This window comes from Triticum aestivum, chromosome 2A (assembly GCF_018294505.1).
Source record: "Triticum aestivum cultivar Chinese Spring chromosome 2A, IWGSC CS RefSeq v2.1, whole genome shotgun sequence".
NCBI lineage: Eukaryota > Viridiplantae > Streptophyta > Magnoliopsida > Poales > Poaceae > Triticum > Triticum aestivum.
In genome coordinates this window covers 754,708,930-754,735,898 of record NC_057797.1, presented here as the reverse complement: position 1 = coordinate 754,735,898, position 26,969 = coordinate 754,708,930, and the positions used below count along the sequence as shown (strand labels likewise).

Here is a 26,969-nt window from a genome sequence, read left to right as displayed (position 1 = left end):
GAATTTTGCCATGACTTGTTAGAATTGCTCTCTATGCTTCACTTAAATTTTTATGAGCTATCGATTTGCTCTAGTGCTTCACTTATATCTTTTTGAGCACGGTGTGCTTTAGTATTTTTGAAGAAATGCTCTCTTTATTCACTTAGATTTATTTGAGAGAAAGAAATTTTATGCTCATGATCTTCACTTATATTTGTTTGAGCTTATCAAAAGCAACACATGAAAATTATTCCCAAAGTGATAGATATCCAAGAAGGATATAATAAAAACTTTCCTGAAGATCAATGGACAAAATGAACTTGATTCTTAGTAATAGTTTTGAGATATGATGATGTGATATGTGAGTCATCTTGATGAGTAATTATGCTTTAGTAAGGATATTGGTGTTAAGGTTTGTGATTCCCTATGCAAGCACGAAAGTCAATAATTATGCAATGAAATTATATCCTACTTGTGGTGCATTATTTAGTGTTAATTATGCTTAATGCTCGCTTATGAGACTATTCGTTTCTTGGTTGGTCGCTTCTCAATCTTTTTCTAGCCTTCATTTTGCACTAAGTATGATTACTACTTGTGCATCCAAAAACCTTTAAACCAATTTTTCCATATCAGTCAACTATACCTACCTATATGCGGTATTCTTTTGTCGTTCTAAGCAAATTTGTATGTGCCATCTCTAATATTCAAAATAAATTTCTCTTTTTTGTGCTCGTACCGCTAACAAGGCGGTGAGGGGTGGCTATTATTTTCCATGCTAGATGTATTATTCTCACGATGAGTGTTTGTTCACTTGTCATTGCACGAGAGTAAGGCAAAGGTATTAGGGATGCCCAGTTCCTAAATGAAAAATGAATTTACTTTATGTTGTCAAATAATAAATTCCTTGGAAAGTGTTGGTATGGAAGGCACCGGTGGATACTGCCAGCCATGGAAAGTGAAAGTATGGTGGAAAAAGGAATAAACTTTAATTTCTGTATGGGAACCACCTATGATATATTTAGCATGGAAAGTGGTGGGAACTCTAAGTCGTTTTTGTTTGTGGGAAAAGTATGCCTCTCAAAATGTTTGTATCTCTCATTTTTCACTTTGAGCTCTGGCACCTCTACAAATCCCTACCTCCCTCTGTGAAGGGCCTTTCTTCTACTTTATGCAAAAAAAATTGAATTTGAGTCTCCATCTTCTCTTATAAAGCACCAACTAGGAGGCACTATGATCGTACTTGAATGTTGGGTATAGTTCATATGTGAGTCTATTTCATGAATGGATCAATGATTAAGCATGATGGGATAGGGATAACTTATTTTAGCTTTGATATTTTGAAAGACTTGGTTGCTTGTTGATATGCTTGAGTATTTAAGTTATCATGTCAAAACTAGACTATTGCTTTGAACAATATAAAAGTCCAAATGTCCATACTATAAAGAAAAGAATATGAGATGACATGTTAGGCAGCATTCCACATCAAAAATTCTGTTTTTATCATTTACCTACTCGAGGACGAGAAGGAATTAAGCTTGGGGATGCTGATACGTCTCCAACGTATGTATAGTTTTTGCTTGTTCCATGTTGTTATATTATCAATCTTAGATGTTTTATAATCATTTTATATCATTTTTTTGTATTAACGTATTGACATAGTGCCAAGTGCCAGTTGTTGTTTTTTTGCATGTTTTTTAATCGCAGGAAGTCAATACCAAACGGAGTCCAAATGCAATGAAACTTCACAGAGATTTTTTTGGACAAGAAGACACCCAATGGGCCAAGGCAGCGCCTAGGGGGTGCTCCGAGGGGAGCACAACCCACCAGGGTGCGCCAGGAGGCCCAGGCGTGCCCTGGTGGGTTGTGCCCACCTCTGGTGCCCCCCAGACCGCCTCTTTGCTCTATAAATACCCCAATATTCCAAAAACCCTTGGGGAGTCGACGAAAATCAATTCCAGTCGCCGTAGAGTCCAGACCACCAGATCCAATCTAGACACCATCACAGAGGGGTTCACCACTTCCATTTGCGCCTCTTCGATGATGCGTGAGTAATTCTTTGTAGACCTTCAGGTTCGTAGTTAGTAGCTAGATGGCTTCCTCTCTCTCGTTTGATTATCAATACAATGGTCTCTTGGAGATCCATATGATGTAACTCTTTTTGCGGTGTGTTTGTTGGGATCGGATGAACTTTGAGCTAGTGATCAGATCTATCTTTTTATCCATGAAAGTTATTTGGATCTTCTTTGATCTCTTATATGCATGATTGCTTATAGCCTCATATTTCTTCTCCGATATTTGGTTTTTTTGGCCAACTCGATCTATTTATCTTGCAATGGGAAGAGGTGCTTTGTAGTGGGTTCGATCTTACGGTGCTTGATCCCGGTGACAGAAGGGGAACCGACACATATGTATCGTTGCTACTAAGGATAAAACGATGGGGTCTATCTCTACATAGATAGATCATGTCTACATCATGTCATCATTCTTATTGCATTACTCCGTTTCCCCATGAACTTAATACACTAGATGCATGCTGGATAGCGGTCGATGTGCGGAGTAATAGTAGTAGATGCAGGCAGGAGTCGGTCTACTAATCTTGGACGTGATGACTATATAATGATCATTGCCTAGATATCGTCATGATTATTTTAATTTCTATCAATTGCCCAATAGTAATTTGTTCTTATTTATTTTATTTGGCGTTTAATCTATCAATCTACTACAATTTATTCATGTCTGTTTTGCCAATTTCTGGCACCGTTACCCGAAAGGGATTGACAATCCCTTTAATACGTCGGGTTGCGAGTAGTTGTTATTTGTGTGTAGGCGCTGCTTATGTGCTGTTGCTTGGTTCTCCTACTGGTTCGATAACCTTGGTCTCATCACCGAGGGAAATACCTATTGGCGTTGTGCTGCATCATCTCTTCCTCTTTAGGGAAATACTGACATAGCTTCAAGCCGCATCAATATGGTGATGCAATTCTATGATTAACGTCATACTTAGCAAGCATTTTACGGAAAGCACCATGAATAAAATGTGAACCGCCATCAGTCATTAAATATCTAGGGACTCCAAACCTCAGAAAAATAACTTCTTTAAGCATCTTAATAGAAGTTTTATGATCAACACTACTAGTTGGAATAGCTTCTACTCATTTAGTAACGTAATCAAGAACAACTAAAATATGTGTATACACATTAGAGGAAGGAAAAGGTCCCATATAATCAAAGCCCCAAACATCAAATGGTTCAATAACAAGTGAATAATTCATAGGCATTTCTTGACGTCTACTAATATTACCAATTCTTTGACATTGATCACAAGACAAGACAAACTTACAGGCATCCTTGAAGAGAGTAGGCCAATAAAAACCGGATTGCAATACCTTATGTGCAGTTCTATCTCCAGCGTGGTGTCACTTGCGTAGGATCTGTTCCTGTTCATGCTCAGGTACACAACGTCTAATAACACCATCTACTCCTTTATAAAGATGTGGGTCATCCCAAAACTAATGCCTCAAATCATAGAAAAACTTTTTCTTTTGTTGGTATGTGAAGCTAGGTGGTATAAATTTAGCAACAATATAATTAGCATAATCAGCATACCATGGAGTATTATGAGAAGCATTTATGACATTTAATTGCTCATCAAGAAAGGTATCATCAATAGGTAGTGGGTCATCAAGAACATTTTCTAACCTGGACAAGTTGTCTGCAATGGGGTTCTCAGCTCCCTTTCTATTAACAATATGCAAATCAAATTCTTGTAGCAAGAGAACCCATCTAATAAGTCTAGGTTTAGCATCTTTCTTTTCCATAAGATGTTTAATAATAGCATGACCAGTGTGAACAGTTACTTTGGAATCAACAATATAAGGTATGAACTTATCACATGCAAATACAACTGCTAAAAATTCTTTTTTAGTGGTAGCATAATTTCTCTGGCCACTGTCTAGAGTTTTACTAGCATACTGAATAACATTTAATTTCTTATGAACTCTTTGTCCTAGAACAACACCAACAACATAATCACTAGCATCACACATAATTTCAAAGGGTAAATTCCAATCAGGTTCATGAACAATAGGTGCAGAGATCAAGGCTTTCTTAAGTATTTCAAATGATTCTAAACAATCATCATCAAAAACAAAAGGAACATATTTTTGTAAGAGATTAGTGAGAGGCCTAGAAATTTTAGAGAAGTCTTTAATAAACCTTCTGTAGAAACCAGCATGACCAAGGAAACTTCTTATACCTTTGATATCTTTAGGACAAGGCATCTTTTCAATAGCATCTATTTTAGCTTTATCAACTTCAATACCTCTTTCAGAAACTTTATGCCCCAAGACAATATCTTCATTAACCATAAAGTGGCACTTTTCCCAATTCAAGACAAGATTAGTTTCTTCACATCTCTGCAAAACTTGGTTAAGGTTGCTTAAGCAATCATAAAAAGAAGTTCCATAAACAGAGAAATCATCCATGAAAACCTCAACAATCTTTTCACAAAAGTCATAGAATATAGCAGTCATACATCTTTGAAAGGTAGCAGGTGCATTGCATAAACCGAAAGGCATACTTCACTACTAGGAAAAGGCTAATTAGTGGCGCATGTATTTTTGCAATTAATGGCAGCCCGAGCACGCTTATCTTCGCAGTTCTATCCAACCCCAGCACCAACTCACTTAACAGGCACTTGTTGATATATTTATCATTTCAATCCTATTAAACCTTGTTGATGTCTAGTACTTTGTTCATGTTCATGAGTGTGATGAAATTTTGAAAAAATATTTCAAACTTCCCGGTCATATTACGTATCATATTTTGAAAACAAAATCCAAAAAAATTGAAACCAATTTTTTTCTGTTACTAGTGGCACACCTAGAAAATGGTGCGCCACTACTAAGTTTGAATTTTTTTTCATTCCCCCCTCTAGATCTTAAAAGCCCTGTATCTTTCGTTCTGTTAGGTTTTTGGGGATTCTTAAAATCTTGAACAAAGTTCCCTCCGTTCAATTCGGATGTAATTTTTCGAGTAGATGATTTTTCATATAAAAAACTTTTTAATCCGTGTTCGTATGCAAAAGTTATTCCCATTTAACTAAATTCTAGAGAGATTTTGCAAATAAAGTTGAATTCATATTTGTAAATTTTCCCAACAACTAGACCACATATCACATGGGAAACTTATTTTCTTTTATTTTTTTGACATTTCCATCATTTTCTTTTATTTTTTCTAAAACTGAAAGGGCGGTCCACTAGGGGGGGCAAAGAAAGTTAGTAAAAAAATTGCTAGTAGTGGCTAGACCCGGTCATGGACAACCCGGCCCGCCGGCCCGAACCCGAAGCCCAACATTTGGTTCAGGCTCGGGCTCCATTTTCTGACCCGAAGCCCGGCGCAAAAGCCCGAATAAAGCCCAAAATATGTATAAAAACATATTTTGTTCAAAATATAGGTATAATAAATTAATATAATATCCCGAAAATGATTAATTTAATTAAAATATGTCACTGTTCATGTACTTCAGGCCGGGCTCGGGCTTGGGATTTTATCTTTGGGCTTTGTCAAGCCTGGCCCAAACCCGACCCGACCCAACGTTTGCCCGGGTTTATTAGTGGCACACCGTGGTTGTGGTGCGCCATTACTAGTTTGAACTAGTAATGGCGCACTATACATTGGTGCGCCATTACTAGTTTTAAAAAAAGTAAAAAAATTGTTAGTAGTGGCACACAGAGTGTGTGGTGCGCCAATGGCGCACTATGCCCTGGTGCGCCATTACTAGTTTTGGAAAAAATTGTTAGTAGTGGCGCACCGTGGGTGTGGTGCACCATTAGTGATATGGACATTAATGGCGTACCTACACATGGTGCGCCACTGCTATATAGCAGTGGCGCACCACATATGTGGTGCGCCATTAATGTCCATATTAGTTATAGCCCTTTTCCTAGTAGTGTGTCTATAAGCAAAGGTACCGAAAGGGCAAGTAAAAGTGGTTTTCTCTTGATCCTCTTTTGAAACAGGTATTTGAGAGAAACCAGAATAACCATCTAGAAAGAAAAAATGAGTGTGTTTGGATAGTCTTTCTAGCATTTGATCAATAAAAGGTAGAGGGTAATGATATTTTCTAGTAGCTTTATTTAATTTGCAGAATTCAATTATCATTCTATAACCTGTAACAATTCTTTGAGGAATCAATTCATTCTTATCGTTAGGAACAACAGTAATACCTCCCTTCTTAGGGACACAGTGAACATGGCTTACCCATTGATTATTGGCAATGGGATAAATTATACCTGCCTCTAGAAGCTTTAGTATGTCATTTCTTACCACTTCTTTCATCTTAGGATTTAACCGTTGTTGATGATCAACAACTGGTTTAGCATCTTTCTCCAATTTAATTTTGTGCTGACATAGTGTGGGACTAATGCCCTCAAGATCATCAAGAGTATATCCAATAGCGGCACGGTGTTTCTTCAGAGTTTTCAATAATTTCTTTTCTTCGCGCTCTCGAAGGTTAGCACTAATAATAACAGGATATATCTTCTTTTCATCAAGATAAGCATATTTCAGAGTATCAGGTAATGGTTTAAGCTCAAACACGGGATCACCCTTAGGTGGAGGAGGATCTCCAAGGATTTCAACAGGCAAATTGTGTTTCAAAATAGGTCCTTGATTAAAGAATACTTCATTTATTTCCCTTCTTTCATTCATAAACATATCATTTTCATGGTCTAGCAAATATTTTTCTAAAGGATCAACAGGAGGCACGGCAATAGAAGCAAGACCAATAATTTCATCCTTACTAGGCAATTCTTTATCGTGGGGTTGTCTACGATATTTAGAGAAATGAAAATCATGAGACATATCCCCTAAACCAACAGTAGAAATATTTTTCTCGCAGTCTATATTAGCATTAACAGTGTTCAAGAAGGGTCTACTAAAAATTATCTTGTGGGGAAGCAAGAACAAGAAAATCAGTAGGGTATTTTATTTTCCCACACAAGACTTCAACATCTCTATTTTCCCACACAAGACTTCAACATCTCTAACATCAATATCTTCTATCTCAATAGGTGCAATATCATTCATAATTTCTTTATATAAGGTATAATGAATTGCACTAACACTAGCACCCACATCACATAAGCCATGATAACAATGATCTCCTATTTTAACAGAAACAACAGACATGCCAACAACATGTCTATGTTTACCTTTCATATCGGGTTTAGCAATTCTAGCAGCTTCATCACAGAAATAAATAACATGCCCATCAATATTATCAACCAAGAGATCTTTAACCATAGCAATACTAGGTTCAACTTTAATTTGTTCAGCAGGTTTGGGTGCTCTAATATTGCTTTTGTTAACAACAGTTGAAGCTTTAGCATGATCCTTTATTCTAGCAGGGAAAGGTGGTTTTCAATATAAGTAGTAGGAACAATAGGATCAACATTATAAGCAATATTTTATTCTTCAACTTTAATAGGTTCAACTACTTTAACCTCAAGGGGAGGATGATATTTAAACCACTTCTCCTTAGGGAGATCGACATTAGTAGGAAAAGATTCACAAAAGGAAGCTACTATCTCAGAGTCAAGTCCATATTAAGTGCTAAAATCACGAAAAGCATCGGTATGCATAAACGATTTAACACAATCAAACTTAACGTTTATACCTGACTCCTTACCTTCGACAAGATCCCAATCTTCAGAGTTGCATTTAATTCTTTCCAATAAATCCCATTTGAATTCAATATCCTTCTTCATATAGGAACCAGTACAAGAAGTATCGAGCATGGATCGATCATTATGAGAAAGCCGAGCATAAATTTCTTGAATACTAATTTCTCTTGAGAGATCATGATTAGGGCATGAATATACCATTAACTTAAGCCTCCCTCAAGCTTGAGCGACACTTTCTCCTTCATGAGGCCAAAAATTATATATATAATTCCAATCACGATGAACCAGATGCATAGGATAAAACTTGTGATGAAATTCCAATTTCAATCGATTGTAGTTCCATGATCCAATATCATCCAATAGCCTATACCATGTCAATGCCTTTCCCTTCAAAGATAAAGGGAAGACCTTCTTATTGACAACATCCTCGGGCATACCTGCAGGCTTAAATAATCCACATAGATTAGGTGCATATCGGGATCTAATGCTCCATCTCCTGCATAAGGATTAGCTAGCAGTTTCTCTATCATACCCGAAGGAATTTCATAATAAATATTTTCAGTAGGTGCAGTAGGCTGAGGAGCAACTAATTGTGGTTTCGGTCGACATGAAGATACCCCGACCAAGCCCCTCAAAGGATTATTTTCCATAGTAACAAGTGACAGTAAATTTCAGCACACTATATAAATGTTTCCTTACCAAATTCCCCTTACTAAAGGCGCTTCACTCCCCAGCAACGTCGCCAGAAAAGAGTCTTGATGACCCACAAGTATAGGGGATCTATCATAGTCCTTTCGATAAGTAAGAGTGTCAAACCCGACGAGGAGCAGAAGGAAATTACAAGTGGTTTTTAGTAAAGTATACTCTGCAAGCACTGAAATTATCGGTAATAGATAGTTTTGTGATAAGATAAATCATAACGGGTAACAAGTAAATAAAGTAACTAAGGTGCAGCAAGGTGGCTCAATCCTTTTTGTAGCAAATGACAAGCCTGGACAAACTCTTATAATAAGCAAAGCGCTCCTGAGGACACATGAGAATTGTTGTCAAGTTAGTTTTCATCATGCTCATATGATTCGCGTTCGTTACTTTGATAATTTGATATGTGGGTGGACCGGTGCTTGGGTGCTACCCTTCCTTCGACAAGCCTCCCACTTATGATTAACCCCTCTCGCAAGCATTCGCAACTATGAAGGAAGTATTAAGGTAAACCTAACCATAGCATGAAACATATGGATCCAAATCATCCCTTTACGAAGCAACGCATAAACTGGGGTTTAAGCTTCTATCACTCTAGCAACCCATCATCTACTTATTACTTCCCAATGCCTTCCCCTAGGCCCAAATAATGGTGAAGTGTCATGTAGTCGACGTTCACATAACACCACTAGAGGAGAGACAACATACATCTCATCAAACTATCGAACGAATACCAAATTCACATGATTACTTATAACAAGACTTCTCTCATGTCCTCAGGAACAAACGTAACTACTCACAAAGCATATTCATAATCATAATCAGAGGAGTATTAATTATCATTAAGGATCTGAAAATATAATCTTCCACTGGATAAACCAACTAGCATCAACTACAAGGAGTAATCAACACTACTAGCAACCCACAGGTACCAATCTGAGGTTTTGGGACCAAGATCGAATACAAGAGATGAACTAGGGTTTGATAGGAGATGGTCCTGGTGAAGGAGATTGACCCCCTCTTGATGAGAGGATCGATGGTGATGACGATGGCGATGATTTCCCCCTCCCGGAGGGATGTTTCCCCGGCAAAACAGCTCCGCCGGAGCCCTAGATTGGTTCTGCCCAGGTTCCGCCTCGAGACGGCGGCGCTTCATCCCGAAAGCTTTTTCTTGATTTTTTTCCAGGGTAAAAGACACCATATAGCCAAAGATGGGCACCGGAGGCCAGCCAAGGGGCCCACAAGGTCGGGGGGGCGCGCCCTCCACCCTTGTGGCTGGCTGGTGGCCCCCTCTGGTACTTTCTTCACCCAATATTTTTTATATATTCCAAAAACATGATCCGTGAAGTTTCAGGACTTTTGGAGTTGTGCAAAATATGTCTCTAATATTCGCTCCTTTTCGAGTCCAGAATTCCAGCTGCCTGCATTCTCCCTCTTCATGTAAACCTTATAAAATAAGAGAAAAAAAGGCATAAGTATTATGATATAACGTGTAATAATAGCCCATAATGCAATAAATATCAATATAAAAGCATGATGCAAAATGGACGTATTAACATGATAGGAACAAAGCGGATCAGTGGTTTGTTTACATCCAAATAAACCTGCACTCTTAATGTACTGGAAGGATTAATCCTACCCTCATTCACAATGACCGTAAATGTGGCTCACCCACCTTGGTCGCAACCTTCTCCGCTAGTTCCTTTTTCCTCGTCAAACCGTTCGGCAAGCCCTTGATACTAGCCCACACCGGAACTTTGTTCAGTCTGTACATAGATACATCAGAGAAACCGTCATACTCCTGGATCACAACTGGTGCGTTTTTGAAAACCCACAGACCACCATCCATAATTCTTCTCCAGTCTCCCAAAAAGTGGCATTGCACTGAGAACAGATTGGGCCCTTTAATGTTAAAGGTCACTCAATATGCTGAAGACCATGCGTTGCGCATCTGATTCAGTAGCGCATCATGGCTGAACGGGCGTGTAGTGTGCACCCGAAAGAGGCCCAACCAACGCACTTCTTTGATCAATTCATCAACTTCTTATGAGAAATCAAGATCCTCCTCTTCTTTACCATGTAAAGTCATGCCTGCAAACTGATCTTCAAAGTCAGCTTCAGGACCAAAGTAGTCCCCATAGTCTTCCTCTGCATCCCCCTATCTGGATTGGTTTTCGCCACTCCACAGACCCTCATCTCCATCCCCCTTTTCCGGCCTTGCCTTATCTTGTTCGTCATTCTCCGTCCCTTGATCTGGCCCCAAACTCACTCCCATCTCACTTCCTTCCACTTCCGCCACTACCTCCTTCTCCCTCTCTTACCTTCCCCCATCTATTTGACCCAGTGGATTTGCCATAGGAGCAAGCCTGCACAACCGAGCAGGGCAGCCCCCTTGACCGCCGTAGGCACTCCGACCGTCGGCGGAATTTCTGGTGGACTCTAGCGGCAGCCGCCAGAGGAAAGGTGGAACCCTACGGGGATATCTTTAGGTGATATATTGGCTGATAAATGACTGAATTGACTGATATTTTGAAATGTGCCCAAAATACAAGGGGGCCCAATAAACCCTGATGGAACTAGTAGTAAAGATACCTAAGTTTTGCACCCCTACTAGAAATCTAGTTGCCAATGGGTTCACTTGGCAACTGGAACGATTAAATCTCAGCATTGATATGTTATGATTGAGTGGGAATTTTAAACAAATTTGTATGCTTACTGTTAGGAAGTTGTGGTGTTGTATGATATGGTTTTAAACATAGATAAATTTGAGTGGAAGTTATATCTTACCTCTTGCAACAAATCAAAACATGTACCATATCTATTGATCAGTAACACCACACCAATGTCAGGTGATACCCGCTTTCCCTGTAATTTTCATGCCCACGAGAAGCCACACTCCATCCATTCTAAAATGGATACATGTCGTGGAATTATCACGACAGATGTCCTAGTGTGAGGACTTAGTCATGCAGCCATCGCGTTGAGGTTAGCTTAGAGGGGTTAATCAGGACAAAGGACACGAGGAGTTTATACTGGTTCGACCCCATACGATGAAGGTAAAATCCTAGTCCAGTTTGTAGTTGGTATTGCTAGGGTTTTGATGAGCAGGGAGCGAATACGCTTGACTCGGATCTTGATATGTTGTTTCTTGTCCTAAGCCGCTGCTAGGTCGTCCCCTTATATACACGGGTTGACGCCCTATGGCCCTCAGAGTCCCGGCCGGTTTATACAACGTACCCGGCTCGGTGACCTGTCTCTTATGCCTTACAATACAAGTTTTACATACATGGCGGTTTATAATCATGGGCGTTAAGCCTCCTTCGGGTCTGGGCCCTCTAACAAGCCTATCTATGAACCGCCATATGAACTTGGGCTTCATCGAGACGGATCGTCATAGGGATGACCCGGCCCCTCCTGGGCGGGTCATACCTAATAGTTATATCCCCAACTTAGGCCCCGGGTTGATTTGAACTTGTTCATGTCAATCTGCAAGACTTAGAAAAATCCTTCCATATCCACTGCAACAACTTTGTAACCCGCCATGAAGTCATCTCCAAGAATTTCGGAAACCCGTCACGACGTCGTCTTTAACGGATCTTTATCTTAATGTCTTCCTGAAAATCGAGGCATCCAATTAGCTAGATAACCATCATTTGGCCTCCTTGTCTTTCGCGCCTGCTTGTTTCCTGTCTCCTTATAAATAGGACTTGAAAGCCATCTTCCATTCTTCTCCTTCTTATTTCTTCCTCCTCACAATGCGACGTCCTACACGAACCTCGCCACCATCGACCTCCGTCTTCGACCTCAACTCCGGCCGCTGCATCGCCCTAAGTGGACCAGAGAACTACAGCGCCACTCCGATGTCTGAACAGCATCGGTAAGCTTTCCATTCCTCATCACGGACCCGTCATTAGGGTTTGTTGGTGTTCTTCAGTGTTCATCACTGTCCTTCCTTTTTCTTTGTTTAGATCCGTAGGTTAGATCCAAAAGCTATAGGAATCTTGCGTTGTAGCAGTTTTAGTACTTGTTTTAATACTAGAACATATCCCCACCGCGACAGATCTTCTCTAGGGCTCCTCTGCTCTTCCTCTGTCACTTTTTGTAGATGAATTTATCCCCCTTTTTGGAACAGAGGTAGATCCAAATTTATAACCTCAATCTGCGGAATCTGTTTGAACCAACACTTAGCAAATTCTGTTTTCGATAACTCTTGAATATCTTAGTCATGGCGGCTTACTCCGCCGGCTTATCTTTACTTCATATATCATTAGCCCTTACCTAAGCCGCCATTATAAACATGCACTGTATTTGTTGACTTGCAATCCCACCAACTAACTTGAGCTGGCAAATTATTTCCTCTTAGATTGTCCTTTCATCATGCTGCCAAAGACGATGACAACTTGCAACTGGGTCCCTTCCACAGTCACCGAGAGCACCTTGAAAGATTTTGTCACTATCGGATACTTACCGGAAAAAAGTGTCATGCCTTACCACGCTCCTAACTCAGTTGAAGAGAGACCTCAGCCGACGGATGGTGAAATTATTGTCTTCACTAATCATATGAACCGGGGCTTCTCGCCGCCCAGCTCAAAATTCCTTAGAGATGTTCTACATTTTTTCAAGCTTCATCCGCAAGATATCGGACCGAATTCCATATCAACCATCTGTAACTTCCAAGTTTTTGCAAGGTTTCTCTTCAAGAAGAACCTACTGTTGAGCTCTCCAGAGAATATTTCTACCTGAACCACCAGAACGAATATACCAACGGTCCCAGCTTGGAACTTGGCGGGATTTCGATTCAACGCAGACGAGATGCCATCTTCCCTTTAGTAGTCTTGACAAGCCATCCCAAGGACTGGAATCAAACATGGTTCTATTACAAAGACACCTCGCCGTCTGATGAAAATCCAATGTCGGGTTACCGCGCTAAGCGTCTTGACGCCAAATACCAACTCCCTGATAAACTTACTGCCGCCGAACGCAAGAAACTTGTCCCCACAATTAAAAAAGTTCAAGCCTTGCTGGGAAATGGCTTAACTGGAGTTGACTTGATCCGCTGTTGGGTCACATGGCGGATCATCCCTCTGAGCCGCCGATCCGGTTTGATGTGTAGCTATACCGGAGGAACAGATGATCCATTACGTAATAGCTCCCTGCGTCTGACCGAAGAAGCCATTGTTGAAATGGCAACCACTCTTGTCAATAGCAAGTATGAAGACTGCAACATAGTAGGGTTGAATCCTTTCTGCAAGCTTAACTCGACGCTAGAGGTAAATCTTCTTGACTTCTTTTTCCACAGCAGTTAAGTATTTGCGTGAATTTAAACATGCTATCTTTCCACAGGCTAAATCTGACTTTTGGAAAGTCAAATATGACGATGAGGCTGCCAAAAAAGCTAGAGCTGCTGCGATAGCCGCCAAGAAGACTGTCAGAAAGTCTAAGAAGAAACCAACTACCTCTGAGTTACTCAAGCTGGATGACACCTCTGAGTCGGAGATAGCCCTTGACTCTCTTGGCCTGTTTTTTTAACAACCTTATTGACACTGACTATTGCCGGGATGACATGGGGACCAGCCAGGCAGTCAAAGAAGAGGTAACTATTATTTCCTCCGACTCAGAACCTTTACCAAGGCAGAAACTTCGGCGGGTAACTCGGAAAGTAAGGCTTTCACACCCCTTGGCTTATTTAGATCCTCATTTTCTTTTGAAACGACAGCAACATGAGAGCTGCCGCCAGACCTGGACCGGTGGAGATGACGATTTACCCTTCGGCTTACCGAAAACTCCTTAGAAACGTCAAAATGAGTTTCTTTTTAACCTTAACCCTTGTATCAACCAACGAGTTACTTTTATTAATCACTAAGGTGTGATTCCACTCTTGCAGGAGATTTCTCGTTCCCCCTCTGGTGATTCTTCACAAACTCAACTACCGGCTTTTAAGACCGCCCCGGGTAAAGATAATTATCCTTCTTCTGCACCTTTATATCCGCATTATTATCCTGATTAATCCAAATTCTTTTTACCGGTTGATGACCCACAAGTATAGGGGATCTATTGTAGTCCTTTCGATAAGTAAGAGTGTCGAACCCAACGAGGAGCAGAAGGAAATGATAAGCGGTTTTCAGCAAGGTATTGTCTGCAAGCACTGAAATTATAGGTAACATATAGTTTTGTGATAAGATTATTGGTAACGAGCAACAAGTAACAAAAGTAAATAAAGTGCAGCAAGGTGTCCGAATCCTTTTTGTAGCAAAGGACAAGTCTGGACAAACTCTTATATGATGTAAAGCGCTCCCGAGGACACATGGGAATATCGTCAAGCTAGTTTTCATCACGTTCATATGATTCACGTTCGGTACTTTGATAATTTGGTATGTGGGTGGACCAGTTCTTGGGTACTGCCCTTACTTGTACAAGTATCCCACTTATGATTAACCTCTATTCCAAGCATCTGCAACTACAACAAAAGTATTAAGGTAAACCTAACCATAGCATGAAACATGTGAATCCAAATCAGCCCCTTACGAAGCAACGCATAAACTAGGGTTTAAGCTTCTGTCACTCTAGCAACCCATCATCTACTTATTACTTCCCAATGCCTTCCTCTAGGCCCAAATAATGGTGAAGTCTCATGTAGTCGGCGTTCACATAACACCACTAGAGGAGAGACAACATACATCTCATCAAAATATCGAACGAATACCAAATTCACATGACTACTAATAGCAAGACTTCTCCCATGTCCTCGGGAACAAACGTAACTACTCACAAAGCATATTCATGTTCATAATCAGAGGGGTATTAATATGCATATAGGATCTGAACATATGATCTTCCACCAAGTAAACCAACTAGCATCAACTACAAGGAGTAATCAACACTACTAGCAACCCACAGGTACCAATCCCGGACTTATAGACAAGAATTGGATACAAGAGATGAACTAGGGTTTGAGATGAGATGGTGCTGGTGAAGATGTTGATGGAGATTGACCCCCTCCCGATGAGAGGGTCATTGGCGATGACGATGGCGATGATTTCCCCCTCTCGGAGGGAAGTTTCCACGGCAGAACAGCTCCGCCAGAGCCCTAGTTTGGTTCCGCCTAGGTTCCGCCTCATGGCGGTGGAGTCTTTTCCGGAAAGATGGCTTATGATTTTTTTTCCTCATCGAAAGACTCCATATAGTAGAAGATGGACATCGGAGGGCCACCAGGGGGCCCACGAGGTAGGGGGCACGCCCAAGGGGTAGGGCGCGCCCCCACCCTCGTGGGAATGGTGTGGCCCCCTTGGTGAACTTCTTGCGCTCAGTATTTTTTATATATTCTGAAAATGACTTCCGTGAAGTTTTAAGACTTTTGGAGCTGTGCGGAGTAGGTCTCTAATATTTGCTCCTTTTCCATCCTAGAATCCCAGCTGCCGGCATTCTCCCTCTTTATGTAAAGCCTGTAAAATAAGAGAGAATAGGCATAAGTATTGTGACATAATGTGTAATAGCAGCCCATAATGCAATAAATATCGATATAAAAGCATGATGCAAAATGGACATATCAACTCCCCCAAGCTTAGACCTCGCTTGTCCTCAAGCGAAAGCCGAAATCGAAAAATATGTCCACATGTTTAGAGATAGAGGTGTCGATAAAAATAAAATATGGGCATGAGGGCATCATGATCATTCTTAGAACAACAACTTATATAATTCTTGTCAATGATCTCTTATGCTAGAGTAACAATTCAATCACAATTTCAAGTATGAATCATAAACTTCATTGAAAACTAACAAACTATAATCTCAGTCATTGGAGCAATTGCAATTTATCATATAATAGGAAAGAGTCAATATAAGAGCTTTTCATCAAGTCCACATACTCAACTATCATATAGTCTTTCACAATTGCTAACACTCACGCGATACTTATGGGTATGGAGTTTTAATCGGACACAGAGAAAGATAGGGGCTTATAGTTTTGCCTCTCAACGTTTTACCTCAAGGGTAATGTTAAACTCACATCCAATTAGCCATATATACCAGGATCTTTCCAACATATTGTGCTTGCCAAAAGATAAAATGTAAAAAGGAAAGGTGAAGATCACCATGACTATTATGTAAGGTAGGAGATAAAAGTAAAAGATAGGCCCTTCGCAGAGGGAAGCAGAGGTTGTCATGCGCTTTTATGGTTGGATGCACAAAATCTTAATGCGAAAGAACGTCACTTTATATTGCCACTTGTGATATGGACCTTTATTATGCAGTTTGTCGCTTTTATTTCTTCCATATCACACGATCGTATAAAGCTTATTTTCTCCCACACTAATAAGTCATACATATTTAGAGAGCAATTTTTATTGCTTGCACCGATGACAACTTACTTGGAGGATCTTACTCAATCCATAGGTAGGTATGGTGGACTCTCATGGCAAAACTGGATTTTGGGATATTTGGAAGCACAAGTAGTATCTCTACTTGGTGCAAAGAATTGGCTAGCATGAGAGGGAAAGGCAAGCTCAACCATGTTGGATGATCCATGACAATATAATTTATCTCAGATGTAAGAAAACATAACCCATTATGTTGTCTTCCTTGTCCAACGTCAACTCTTTAGCATGTCATATTTTAATGAGTGCTCACAATCGTAAAAGATGTCCAAGATAGTATATTTATATGTGAAGACCTCTCTTTCTTTATACTTCCTATTAATTGCAACGATGACCAAAACTATGTTTGTCAACTCTCAACAACTTTTATTCATCATACTCTTTCTATGTGAAGTCATTACTCTCCATAAGATCCATATGATCTCTTTTATTTCCTTTTTATTCTTTCTCTTTTACTTTATTCACTCAAGATCATGGCAAAATAATCAAGCCCTTGACTCAACACTAATCTTTATTATATATAGCTCACGGACTCGATTACATAGAAGGATCATAAAGCAAAACTCACAACTAGATCATACTAAAACTTTATTCTACTAGATCAAGATATTACCTAAAGGATCGAACTAAGAAAAACGGTAAAGATAAAAGTGATGGTGATACGATACCGGGGCACTCCCCCAAGCTTGGCAGCTGCCAAGGGGAGTGCCCATACCCATATGATTATGTCTCCTTTTCCGGGGATGGTGATGTGATATTCTTGGCGATGATGCCCCTCAGGATACGATTCTCCTCCTCGAGCTTATTGACTTGCTGCTTGAGGTCCATTATTTCCTTTCGAAGTTTTCCTGTAATAGCCAAAGCTCCCTGCACCCAAGGGTGCTGCATAGCTGCGGGAGAACCAGTGGCACTCTTTTTCATATTCTCATAAGAAAAAAATCTAACATTGGAGGGGATAACCGAGTTTGGAATAGCCGAGCTTTGCAGTTCCCCCATTGTGAATCCAGCTCGGAAGTGGGAGGCGACTTCTTGATCCTCCTCCATGGCATCTATCCTCTTCAAATTAGCCTCCATCTCTTCCTCTGTTGCTGGCCCAAAGTGGTCAACATTGTTGTTTGTCATTGACCTCGGTGCCGGATGAGACACCCGGCTCTCCCCGACTGACTCTTGCGAAGACATCTTGCTCTAATCTGTAGCAGCAACAGCTCGAAACACAAACAGAGGATAATTGCGTGATACGGGAGTCAAAACATCCGGGAGATTATATAATGAACTTTTACCAAACAAAATATGTGTCATGTAAGAAAACGAAGTCCGGAAAGCACACGAGGTATCCTTCGGCTATACTTTTGCGATCGGGTGGTTTTTTTCCTCACCATCCAATAGTTATTAGTACTTTCACAATCAACTTGGCACACACTCACACCCCCGGTTTGGCGAGGTTCTCCTTTCCGAGGGAACAAGGGCATAACATATTGTTTCACAATATAAAAATACTCCGTATATATTAGAGAAAGCATTATTCATTTGCCAACAACAACACGTATATTATGATTATTAAATGTTTAAGCCATGCACCAAGTACACGGTATATTCCGGCACAAGTAGGTACTGCCGATCGAGATGGCCAGTATTACACAGTGTCACAGTATGTGTATCTGAAGCAGCTATATATCTAGCTTACTACATATATTTATTCCTTTATTTATATATTTAGTGTGACACGTTTGGATGGAGCGATCGCGCGCTTGTACGTACTACGTAGTGCCAGACAGCTTGCTCGATTCACCTGTACCTCCGGCCACCGCAGCTGCCCTCCCTCTGGCAGTTGAAGTAGGCGGCGGCCACCGGAGCACCGAGGCCGTAGCACTCGGCCAGGTCCCTGGTGATGAAGTTGGAGCGCCACCCTGGCGCGTAGATGGCCTGCCGCGCTGCCTGCCGGAACACGACGAATGCCACACGGTGGATCCCCGCCGTCGGCTGCGGCTTCTCGTACGCCACCACCTCGGTTCCTGCATGCAGGCATGCACACACGCAAAAAGTTTGATTAATGGTTCCGACTTGACTATCTGTTTTTCGCTAGGAAAGGCAGTTGGAGAGAATAATTGACATGGTACATGTACTCTGTAAATTAGCTTCTTTTTGCGGAATTAAATCGAAGCAATTAGCTTAATCCGATTCTTACCGCGGCTCACGTCACCTCCATCTGGTATGTCTGTCACCATCCTGAATGTAGTCAAGAAATTAAACCGAAGCAATTAGCTTAATCCGATATACCAGTATATATAGCAGTACTAGTAAATATATACATACACTAATGATTATATATTTTTCTCACGAAATGGTTAGCACACAAAGTGCAAGCATGGCATGCACGACGAAAAACAAAGGTACCTAGCTAAGGGTAAAGCTAGCTAAATCAGCCAGCATGCACGTACCAATGGAGGTACTCCCGTTGGGAAGGGTTAGTTGGGCTGGGTACATCAGGGTCGACCATCACCTGAAACATGGCACATGCATGTCAGTCATGCAACGCATATGCATGTTAAAACTAACGACGTGCATGCATGCGTGATTTCATGCAACCAAATGATGCATGCGTGGAGACGTATGGCCACTCACGAGCGTGTAAAGTGACCCGCGGCGTCCTGTGATCCGCACCGTCGGCTGGTTCTCCACCTGCGACGGCCTCAGCTCGGACCCGTTGGTGATCTCCCTGTTGCCGTACATCACCCTCAGCTGCGCCGCCATGTCGAAGTAGTCGACCACGTCGCCGACGATCCTCCCCACGATCAGCGGATCCCTCGACGCCATGCTCGACTTAACTAACCTTGCTTATGTTTAGGTTAGATGCTTGAGTTCTGCCTTACGTGGAAGCTTGGTGTGGTATATGCAGCGGCGTACGTACTGCTATTTATAGGCGTCCCGGTGAAGTCCCCTCGCACAAGTTCTCAGTGTGAGCACGGCTCAAAAGATACGAGGTGTGGTGTGCCTTTTCGCCAATCCTAGACTGATCACAAGTACCTGAAAGATACCGGACTGTAAAAGTGTTGACGAGCGACATCGTAGAATCTGTGGCAGCTCCATCGGTTATGATCGTACGGATGACATGTTGCCGCCACAGAGTTTGGATTGTGATCCGACGAATGAAAATCGTTGCCACTTTGCACCAAGTGGGATAGGGGCTTCTTGGAATCTGATAACTTTCTGCACTGGTACATCTCAATCTTTTAGGCCTAGATAGTGGAAAGGGGCCGTTTGGAGTTATAATCTGCACCTCGACAAAATCTGAAGCTACCGTGCCAAAAATAAAATACAATTCTTCTTTCTTCTTACAAGATACATCCAATACAACTACTGGAGTACATCTTCAACATTCTCCTGCTCAACATAGTGTGGAATACATTCTTGACAGGAAACTAGCGCTAAGGGTCAGCACAAGCCGTGTGGTAGCTGGAATGCAAAAATAACGTTGGGGTTTTGGCTCGCAAGTCACCACCAAATCTGTTGTTCTCCAAAATGAAATGGCCTGGGAAACCCCTGCACCGATAAGGACTTTGAGTTTTTGTATGCCTCTATGACTATCACGGTGGGAGATGGCGCCAAAACGCCTTTTTGGGACTCCCCGTGGCTTCTTGGTTGCAAACCCAAAGATATTGCACCGCTCATCTTCGAGGCCTCGAAAAGAAAAGAATTGGAAGGTCCTGAGGCCCTCAAGGGGAACGCTTGGATCCTCAAGATCAACCAAGTCGCGGTTGTCTCCTCCGCCCACATTCGGGAATTCTTCACTATTTGGATGCTCCTAAATGATGTCCACCTGAAAAACCTGAACGAACTCCCCCGCCCACCCCCGCGTCGCCCGTGTCTGGCGACACGGGGGAAACCCTCGCCGCCGTCGAGAGCTCCCCTCCGCCACCAGTACACCCGCTGCGCCGCCGCCGGAGGGACGGCCGACGAAGCCGCGCCACGCCCGGGGATGGCGGCGGCGGGGCGATTTCGTTCCTGCACCGGCACCCCCGCCCCCGCTACAGTCCCTCTCCTCCGTCGCCGCCTCCCCGCATCGTTGCCGCCGGTCGGCCGGCGCGGCCGCACTGGGCCTGGGTTGGCTGCGGCGTGTGTGGCGGATGCGCTCGCCCCCCTCCCCGCCCCCTTGCGCTGAGGACCCTCCCTCCCGTCGGCCCCCAGATCGGATCTGGCGCGCCGCGGACTCCCTCCCCGTCCAGCTGCGGCACCGCGTCCTGCCATCCTGCTCGGCGGCGCGGCCGCGCCCGCGTGTTCCTCCCCCGTTCGCCTCTGCCACCCCACTGGTGCAGCGCCCCTTCTTGCTGTTGTTCGTTGGCTTGGCAAGGCCCTTGGGGGAGTTGGCCGGGGCTCGGTCCTGCCTCGGTGCAGGCCACCCTCCATCCTCGACGGCGTCTCTTCCGAGCTACGGTGACGACCCCTGCTTGTGTGTGGTCACGGCGATCCTCGACCAGTCCGGTGTAGTTTTCACAGTGGATCTTTGTCGACACCGCTCCGGTCCCGACGTCCATGGACCTGCGTTCTCCAGCGGCTGCGTCCCTTCTAGCCTCGGTGCACCAACGGTTGCATCCCTTCTAGCCTCGGTTCGCCGGAGTTCGGGTGGCTTCGCCTCCGGAAGCACGTATCCGCGTTCTCTTCCGGCTCCGGATTGCTGGTTGCGTCGGCTGCCTTCCTTCCATCCACGTCGGCTCTCTACACCGCTGCCTCTCCGATCCCGTCCACCTACGAGCCATGTCGGCTCCAAAGCTTGTGTTTTTGTTGGCGGCAGGTGTAGCCCCACCCCCCTTCCTAGGTTTCAGTCGATGTGCAGGTTGGCTCCGGCATCTTCGAATCTTGACCTGGTGGCTTTGGGATCGCTCGGACTCAGGCCAGGCGAAATCCATGCTCGGCTTGCCGATGCTGGCAGCGACGACGCTCGCGGGTGTCGTTTTCCTTTCTGGAGGCGCTGCCAAGGCCTTTATCCGTGCCCCTCTACGAGCATCAGGGGAAACCCTAGGTCCGGTTCACCGGATCGGATGGCGGCGGCGTCACTACGTCGTTCCCCCTTCTTGAAGGCGTCATCTTGCTCGCTCGTGGTGTCCCCGGTGTTGGATTTGAAGATGTTTGACGTCATGCTGCTTCGGTCTGCTCCTCTAGTTTTAGGCTTGGTGGGTTTAGTTGTGTTCCTTACTCAGTTCGGGCTGAGCACCCTGTCTCTCTATGCTCCAGGCACCATGTTCATGCCTCTTTGCTTTCATGTCATGAGTTGTACCCCTTGTTGTACTCATTCTTCTCTTTCTATCAATGAAAAGATAGCAATCTTTGCGTATTCGCAAAAAAATAAATGATGTCCACCTTCATGAGCAAATCGAAGATACCATCGTCTGGAAGCACGCGAACGATGGGATATACACGGCGGTCACCGCACACAAGGCTCAATTCTAGGCTTGAGTCCTTCCCCTTTTGACTGTATGGTTTGGAAGGCATGGGCACCTCCAGATGTTATATTCTTTGCGTGGTTGGCAATGCAAGATAGGATTTGGACAGCCAATCATTTATAGCAATGAGGTTGGCCAAATTGTGGCCTCCGCAAGCTTTGCAATAGGGAGCAAGAAACGGGTGCCCACATTTTCTTCAAGTGCTGCTTTACGATTCAGATATGGAAGTCTCTCATTGAGAGGCTTGGTCTCGCACACATGGATACATCCGAGTGGCACATGGATGAATCCTTCTACGAATGGTGGGACAAGAGAACTGACAATCGCAACCCCAATCGGCAAGCTTTGACTTCTCTCACCATGCTTGTCTCGTGGACCATTTGGAATGAAAGAAATGCATGGGTATTCTGTCATAAGAGTGTGCCAACGACCGTCCTACTCACCGCCAAGCTTTTGGTGATCGTGGGCGCAAAAAAATTAGGAGATATTCTTGTGGGCGAGTAATTCCCATGCTGGACCTGTGGGTGTTGTAAAACTCTAAACTCTATTCTCTCCTTATTTAATAGATGAGGCAAATCTTATGCTTCCGTTTAAAAAATGAAATATTGAGAAATCAATTACCATCAAGGGGCATACAAACATATCTACTAACCTCTATGCTATTCCATATGACGCTGATCATCCTGTTACACGTTACAATTTCTCAGGCATGCCTATCTCTCAGGCAACTGAGATTTTGCTAGATCTTAGTGAATATGGTACAAAATTAAGCTAGCAATCACCATCAAAATAACCCTAGCAAAATTCAGCAAAATGGATCCAATGGGCTATGTGCTCGACTGGGGTTCAATAAGTTCTTAGACAACCGAGAATTCGGCATTCCGTAGTTCTTTCAATAGTACACAGCAGCACAAGTTTTGACATGACGATATTTCTAATGGCGCGCCTATGATACACTCTATTACATATGATACATTCTATTACATACGGGACGGCCGAGGAAATCGTGAGCCATAAGCCTAGAGGAAGAACTGTTTGTGATGCATGTTCGTCTATGATTGTGCTTTAAAATGAGTCTTGTGTGAGAAATTGTCTCTCATGGTTTTATCGGCCACTTATAATACAATTTTAATGGGTTAATTTAGGGACCTCATGTGGGCGACCGTCTTTGCTTCCTAACTACCTTTGATGGCTACCTTAATTGGCCGATAACCTGCTATATTTTCCAAAACAGAGGCAAAAGAGCCTCATCGATTAATTAAGAAGAAGAGAGTTTCCTAATTAATTAACAGAGAACCAGGCAAAAACCGATCAGGCAAACCACACTTGATGCATGAAACACCACAGCTAAACAAGTGGCCAAACAAAACACTCTCAACACACGACAACTGCAAACCCAGACACCCGCTATGATGCTATATACTCTCTAGATCCCAGCTAGGTGGTTCGGTACCCGCCCATCATTGATCCTTCGAGCTACTTAAGTTCAACCCACAACTGCATGCTTCTCCAGAATCTGATATGTTTCCCAGAAAGCACCGCAACTTGGCGGCCTTGTGTCGAATTTTCACCATTTGAGCACTTTGGGTGTTGATTGTACACCAACTACTTCTTGGTGTCCAAAGTTACTAATTTTGACTATTGCCAATTCTTGTTTTTTTTTTCTCTGATTATGTATTTGGGTAGTTTATGCTAGAGATGGGAAGTATTGAGGGTGGGGTGGGGTAGATTTGTGGGAGAGGGGCAATATTTTGTTATTTTACTTACGTTTATGACATACTCCCTCCGTCCCAAAATAAATGTTTTGACCTTAGTACAATTTTTTGTATTAAAGTTAGTACAAAGTTGAGACACTTATTTTGGGACGGAGGGAGTACTAGATAATTGCCCGTGCATTGCAATGGGGACATAAATATTCTAGTAGATTAGTAGTATGTGATTCATGTCCTATTTATTGTTAATAAAAGTGTTTAAAAAGGATTTTATTTGGTAAACATTTATTGACTTACCAAAGAAATTTTTATTTAAATTCAATAAGATGTGGACCGGTTGAGGCGGTTTTCCATCAAAACAGGTGAGAAAAAGCAAAAGGAGCGGGGACCAAAAGGGAAAATGGGAGGAACTTGGACAAAGGGTCGAGTGTAAATCTAGGAGGTGAAACAGGGAACCTTAGGTCTTTCTTAGATATATAAGAATTTGGTATAAAATGGGTAGTTGGCAAAACTGGGGAGTGGGGAGGGAGGAGAAATTGAGGTTTGTATAGTTTTTTTTGTCTTAGTAATGTTATAGTCGTATGTGCTACCTACATAATGGACCGAAGCTGGATATACGGTGGAAAGAAAAACCACATACTTAGTCCAACGCCTACCGGAATCAATTCATTGATCAAACTTCTTTGGTACACACTTATGATCCAGGTAAAGTAACGAACTTCAACATCATCTCTCATTTGGTCGTTTCTCCGGGAAACCATACATGTTTGCACTAGAGCTCCTGGTACACCGATTGCACTATTCTCCGTAGCAGGGCTTAACGCTTCAGAAGAGTTCTATATATTAATGGATGAACACAACATATAATCCCCCCTTCCGGTTTAGAGGGCATATCTCAAACATAAAAAGATAATAATTCTAAGGCTCATTGTATTCGGAACATGCATATATAGCTATGTCCATATTAAATTCTGTCAGATTTTTGTTCTCAATGTATAATATACCGATGCATGAAGGAGCAAGAGAGTCATGCATGTAGCATTAACGTGTTGTCTAGCACATAAGTAGTTCATCCTTAGTTGATGTGATTTGTAAGATGAGCCCAATAAACAAGAAAGGAGTATCTAACCATATTATATCATTTCAAATCTAAATTTGAAACATAGTCCGAGACAACAACAAAAAGGATAAATATCAACGTTAATACTCCTTCCATTTCACAATGCAGTGCGTATATATTTTTTGAGAAGTTAAACTTTGAGCAAGTTTGTAGAGAGAAAAAAAATACATCTAGAATAGCAAATACGTATTCTGAGATAGTACATCATAAGACATACTTTAGTATTTTATATATTTTGTATTGTAGATATAAATAGTTTTCTCAGTAAACTTGGTCAAAACTTACAAAGCTTGACTTTTTAGAAAATATATATGCACTATATTATGGAACGGCGAGAGTAATGGGTAATCCAAATCGGGCAATGAATTTGACCCATTTCAAAAATGAATAATGTCTACAGAAAACTAGACATCAATTTTAAATAAAGATAAAACTCAGGCTGGCTAGCCCACCACCCATGGTGCTACCTAGTATGAAATGAACCCGGGTGACTGCTATATCTACCAGATCTTTTTGGGCCAGAAAGAAAGACCTTCTCTTGACCAGTGACCATGTACCCAGACGGTGGTGCGATATATACACAAGATGCATAGTACGTAATTTTGGCACCATCGTCAGGACAGGACTGTTCCAATCGCCGCACATTCTTGAATATATCGCACCGCCGGGGGAAACCAGCGACCGAATCCACGACGATTTTGCATCCCTTCGTTGCCGACAGGAGCCCCGGACTGTACAGCACGTGCGCTGGCTGCAAATCCAAGAGGAATAAGCTGGAGCTCGACGGCGACGGGAGAATGATTAGATGAGAGCGACTACAGATCGATGGTCAGTCATGCAAGTTGCAAACAGAATTTATGCGTGATCCCACGATGGGGCACGTGACGCGTCTGCGCAGGGCATGCAGCAGCAGCTCCCCCGCTTGCTCGTCGATTTGCCGACGGCAGCTTTTTTCGATCTATGCACACGCACCACTCATAGGAATCCTGCGTGGTTGGGTCCGGTGAGCGAGAGAATTGACCTAGGAAACTTCTTTCTCTTCAATAGTACTACTGCACTCACCCTTTTTCAAAATATATACTAGGTGTATAAGTTTCTTCCAAAATCGAAGTTATGAATGGTTGATCAAGTTTAAAGATTTCAAAATATAAGGTGCATAATTTTTGTCTAGAGTCAAAGTTTTGTTGGTTTTTTCAAGTTTAAGAATAAAAGATTATTTCTACAAATATGGTCAAATTTGCTACACTTTGACGTAAGGGCATCTCCAACGCCGACCCTCAAACCTCTGCAACCGTCCGGACCACGAAAGCCATCCAACTCTGACCTGTATCAGTCTGCGGGGCGGTTCCGACGTGATTTCTCCAGTAAACCGGAGACAAAGTGGGGTAAGTTGATACGCCTCCAACGTATCTATAATGCTTTATTGTTCCATGTTGTTATATTATCAATCCTGAATGTTTTATATACATTTACTAGCAACTTTATATCATTTTTTAAGACTAACCTATTGACATAATGCCCAGTGTCAGTTGCTGTTTTTTTACTTTGCGAAATATCAATACCAAATGCCACGAAATATTTTGTACATTTTTTTTCTGGCAGGAAGACACCTAGGGAGCTTCTGGAGGGCACGAGGGGACGCTCGTGGGGCCCACTAGTCACCAGGGCGCGCCAGGGGCCTCCCACGCGTCCTGGTGAGTAGTGGGGCCCACGGGCACCCCCTTGACCTACCTCCGCCTCTATAAATACTCTAGAATCCCAAAAACCTTAGGGAGCCATCGCGGCCGGCCGTAGACTAGCATAATGTATTCGTGTCGTGGGAATGGAGCTCCGCGTGACCGTACGTGCATATAGTTTTAGCTTTTTAGTTGAAAATATGTCCAAAATGTAACCGTTTTCATCCGGTTTATATGAAATCCATCATGTTTGTATGAAATTCGGCCGTGTTTGCATAAATTTCATCC

The 26,969-nt window shown here is 42.5% G+C and overlaps 1 protein-coding gene across 1 annotated transcript; it reads right to left on the bottom strand.

Annotated features, from left to right (window-relative positions):
- Window positions 1-18,520: 18,520 nt before the first annotated feature.
- LOC123186467 (protein FLOWERING LOCUS T-like) lies at window positions 18,521-19,549 on the bottom strand. The gene is made up of 4 exons (XM_044598232.1): window positions 19,358-19,549; window positions 19,174-19,235; window positions 18,921-18,961; window positions 18,521-18,747 (listed from the first exon to the last, which is right to left on the bottom strand). The coding sequence occupies exons 1-4, from the start codon at window positions 19,547-19,549 to the stop codon at window positions 18,521-18,523; spliced, it is 522 nt and encodes a 173-aa protein (XP_044454167.1).
- Window positions 19,550-26,969: the final 7,420 nt, after the last annotated feature.

What these genes read in the sequence shown, in the direction of transcription:
- LOC123186467 (XM_044598232.1), bottom strand. Translation starts at nt 19,549, where the DNA reads ATGGCGTCGAGGGATCCGCTGATCGTGGGGAGGATCGTCGGCGACGTG. An exon ending in GCGGGTCACTTTACACGCTC is followed by an intron (nt 19,236 to 19,357) that starts GTGAGTGGCCAT and finishes GCCATGTTTCAG; the next exon opens with GTGATGGTCGACCCTGATGT. An exon ending in CAACGGGAGTACCTCCATTG is followed by an intron (nt 18,962 to 19,173) that starts GTACGTGCATGC and finishes GACTACATTCAG; the next exon opens with GATGGTGACAGACATACCAG.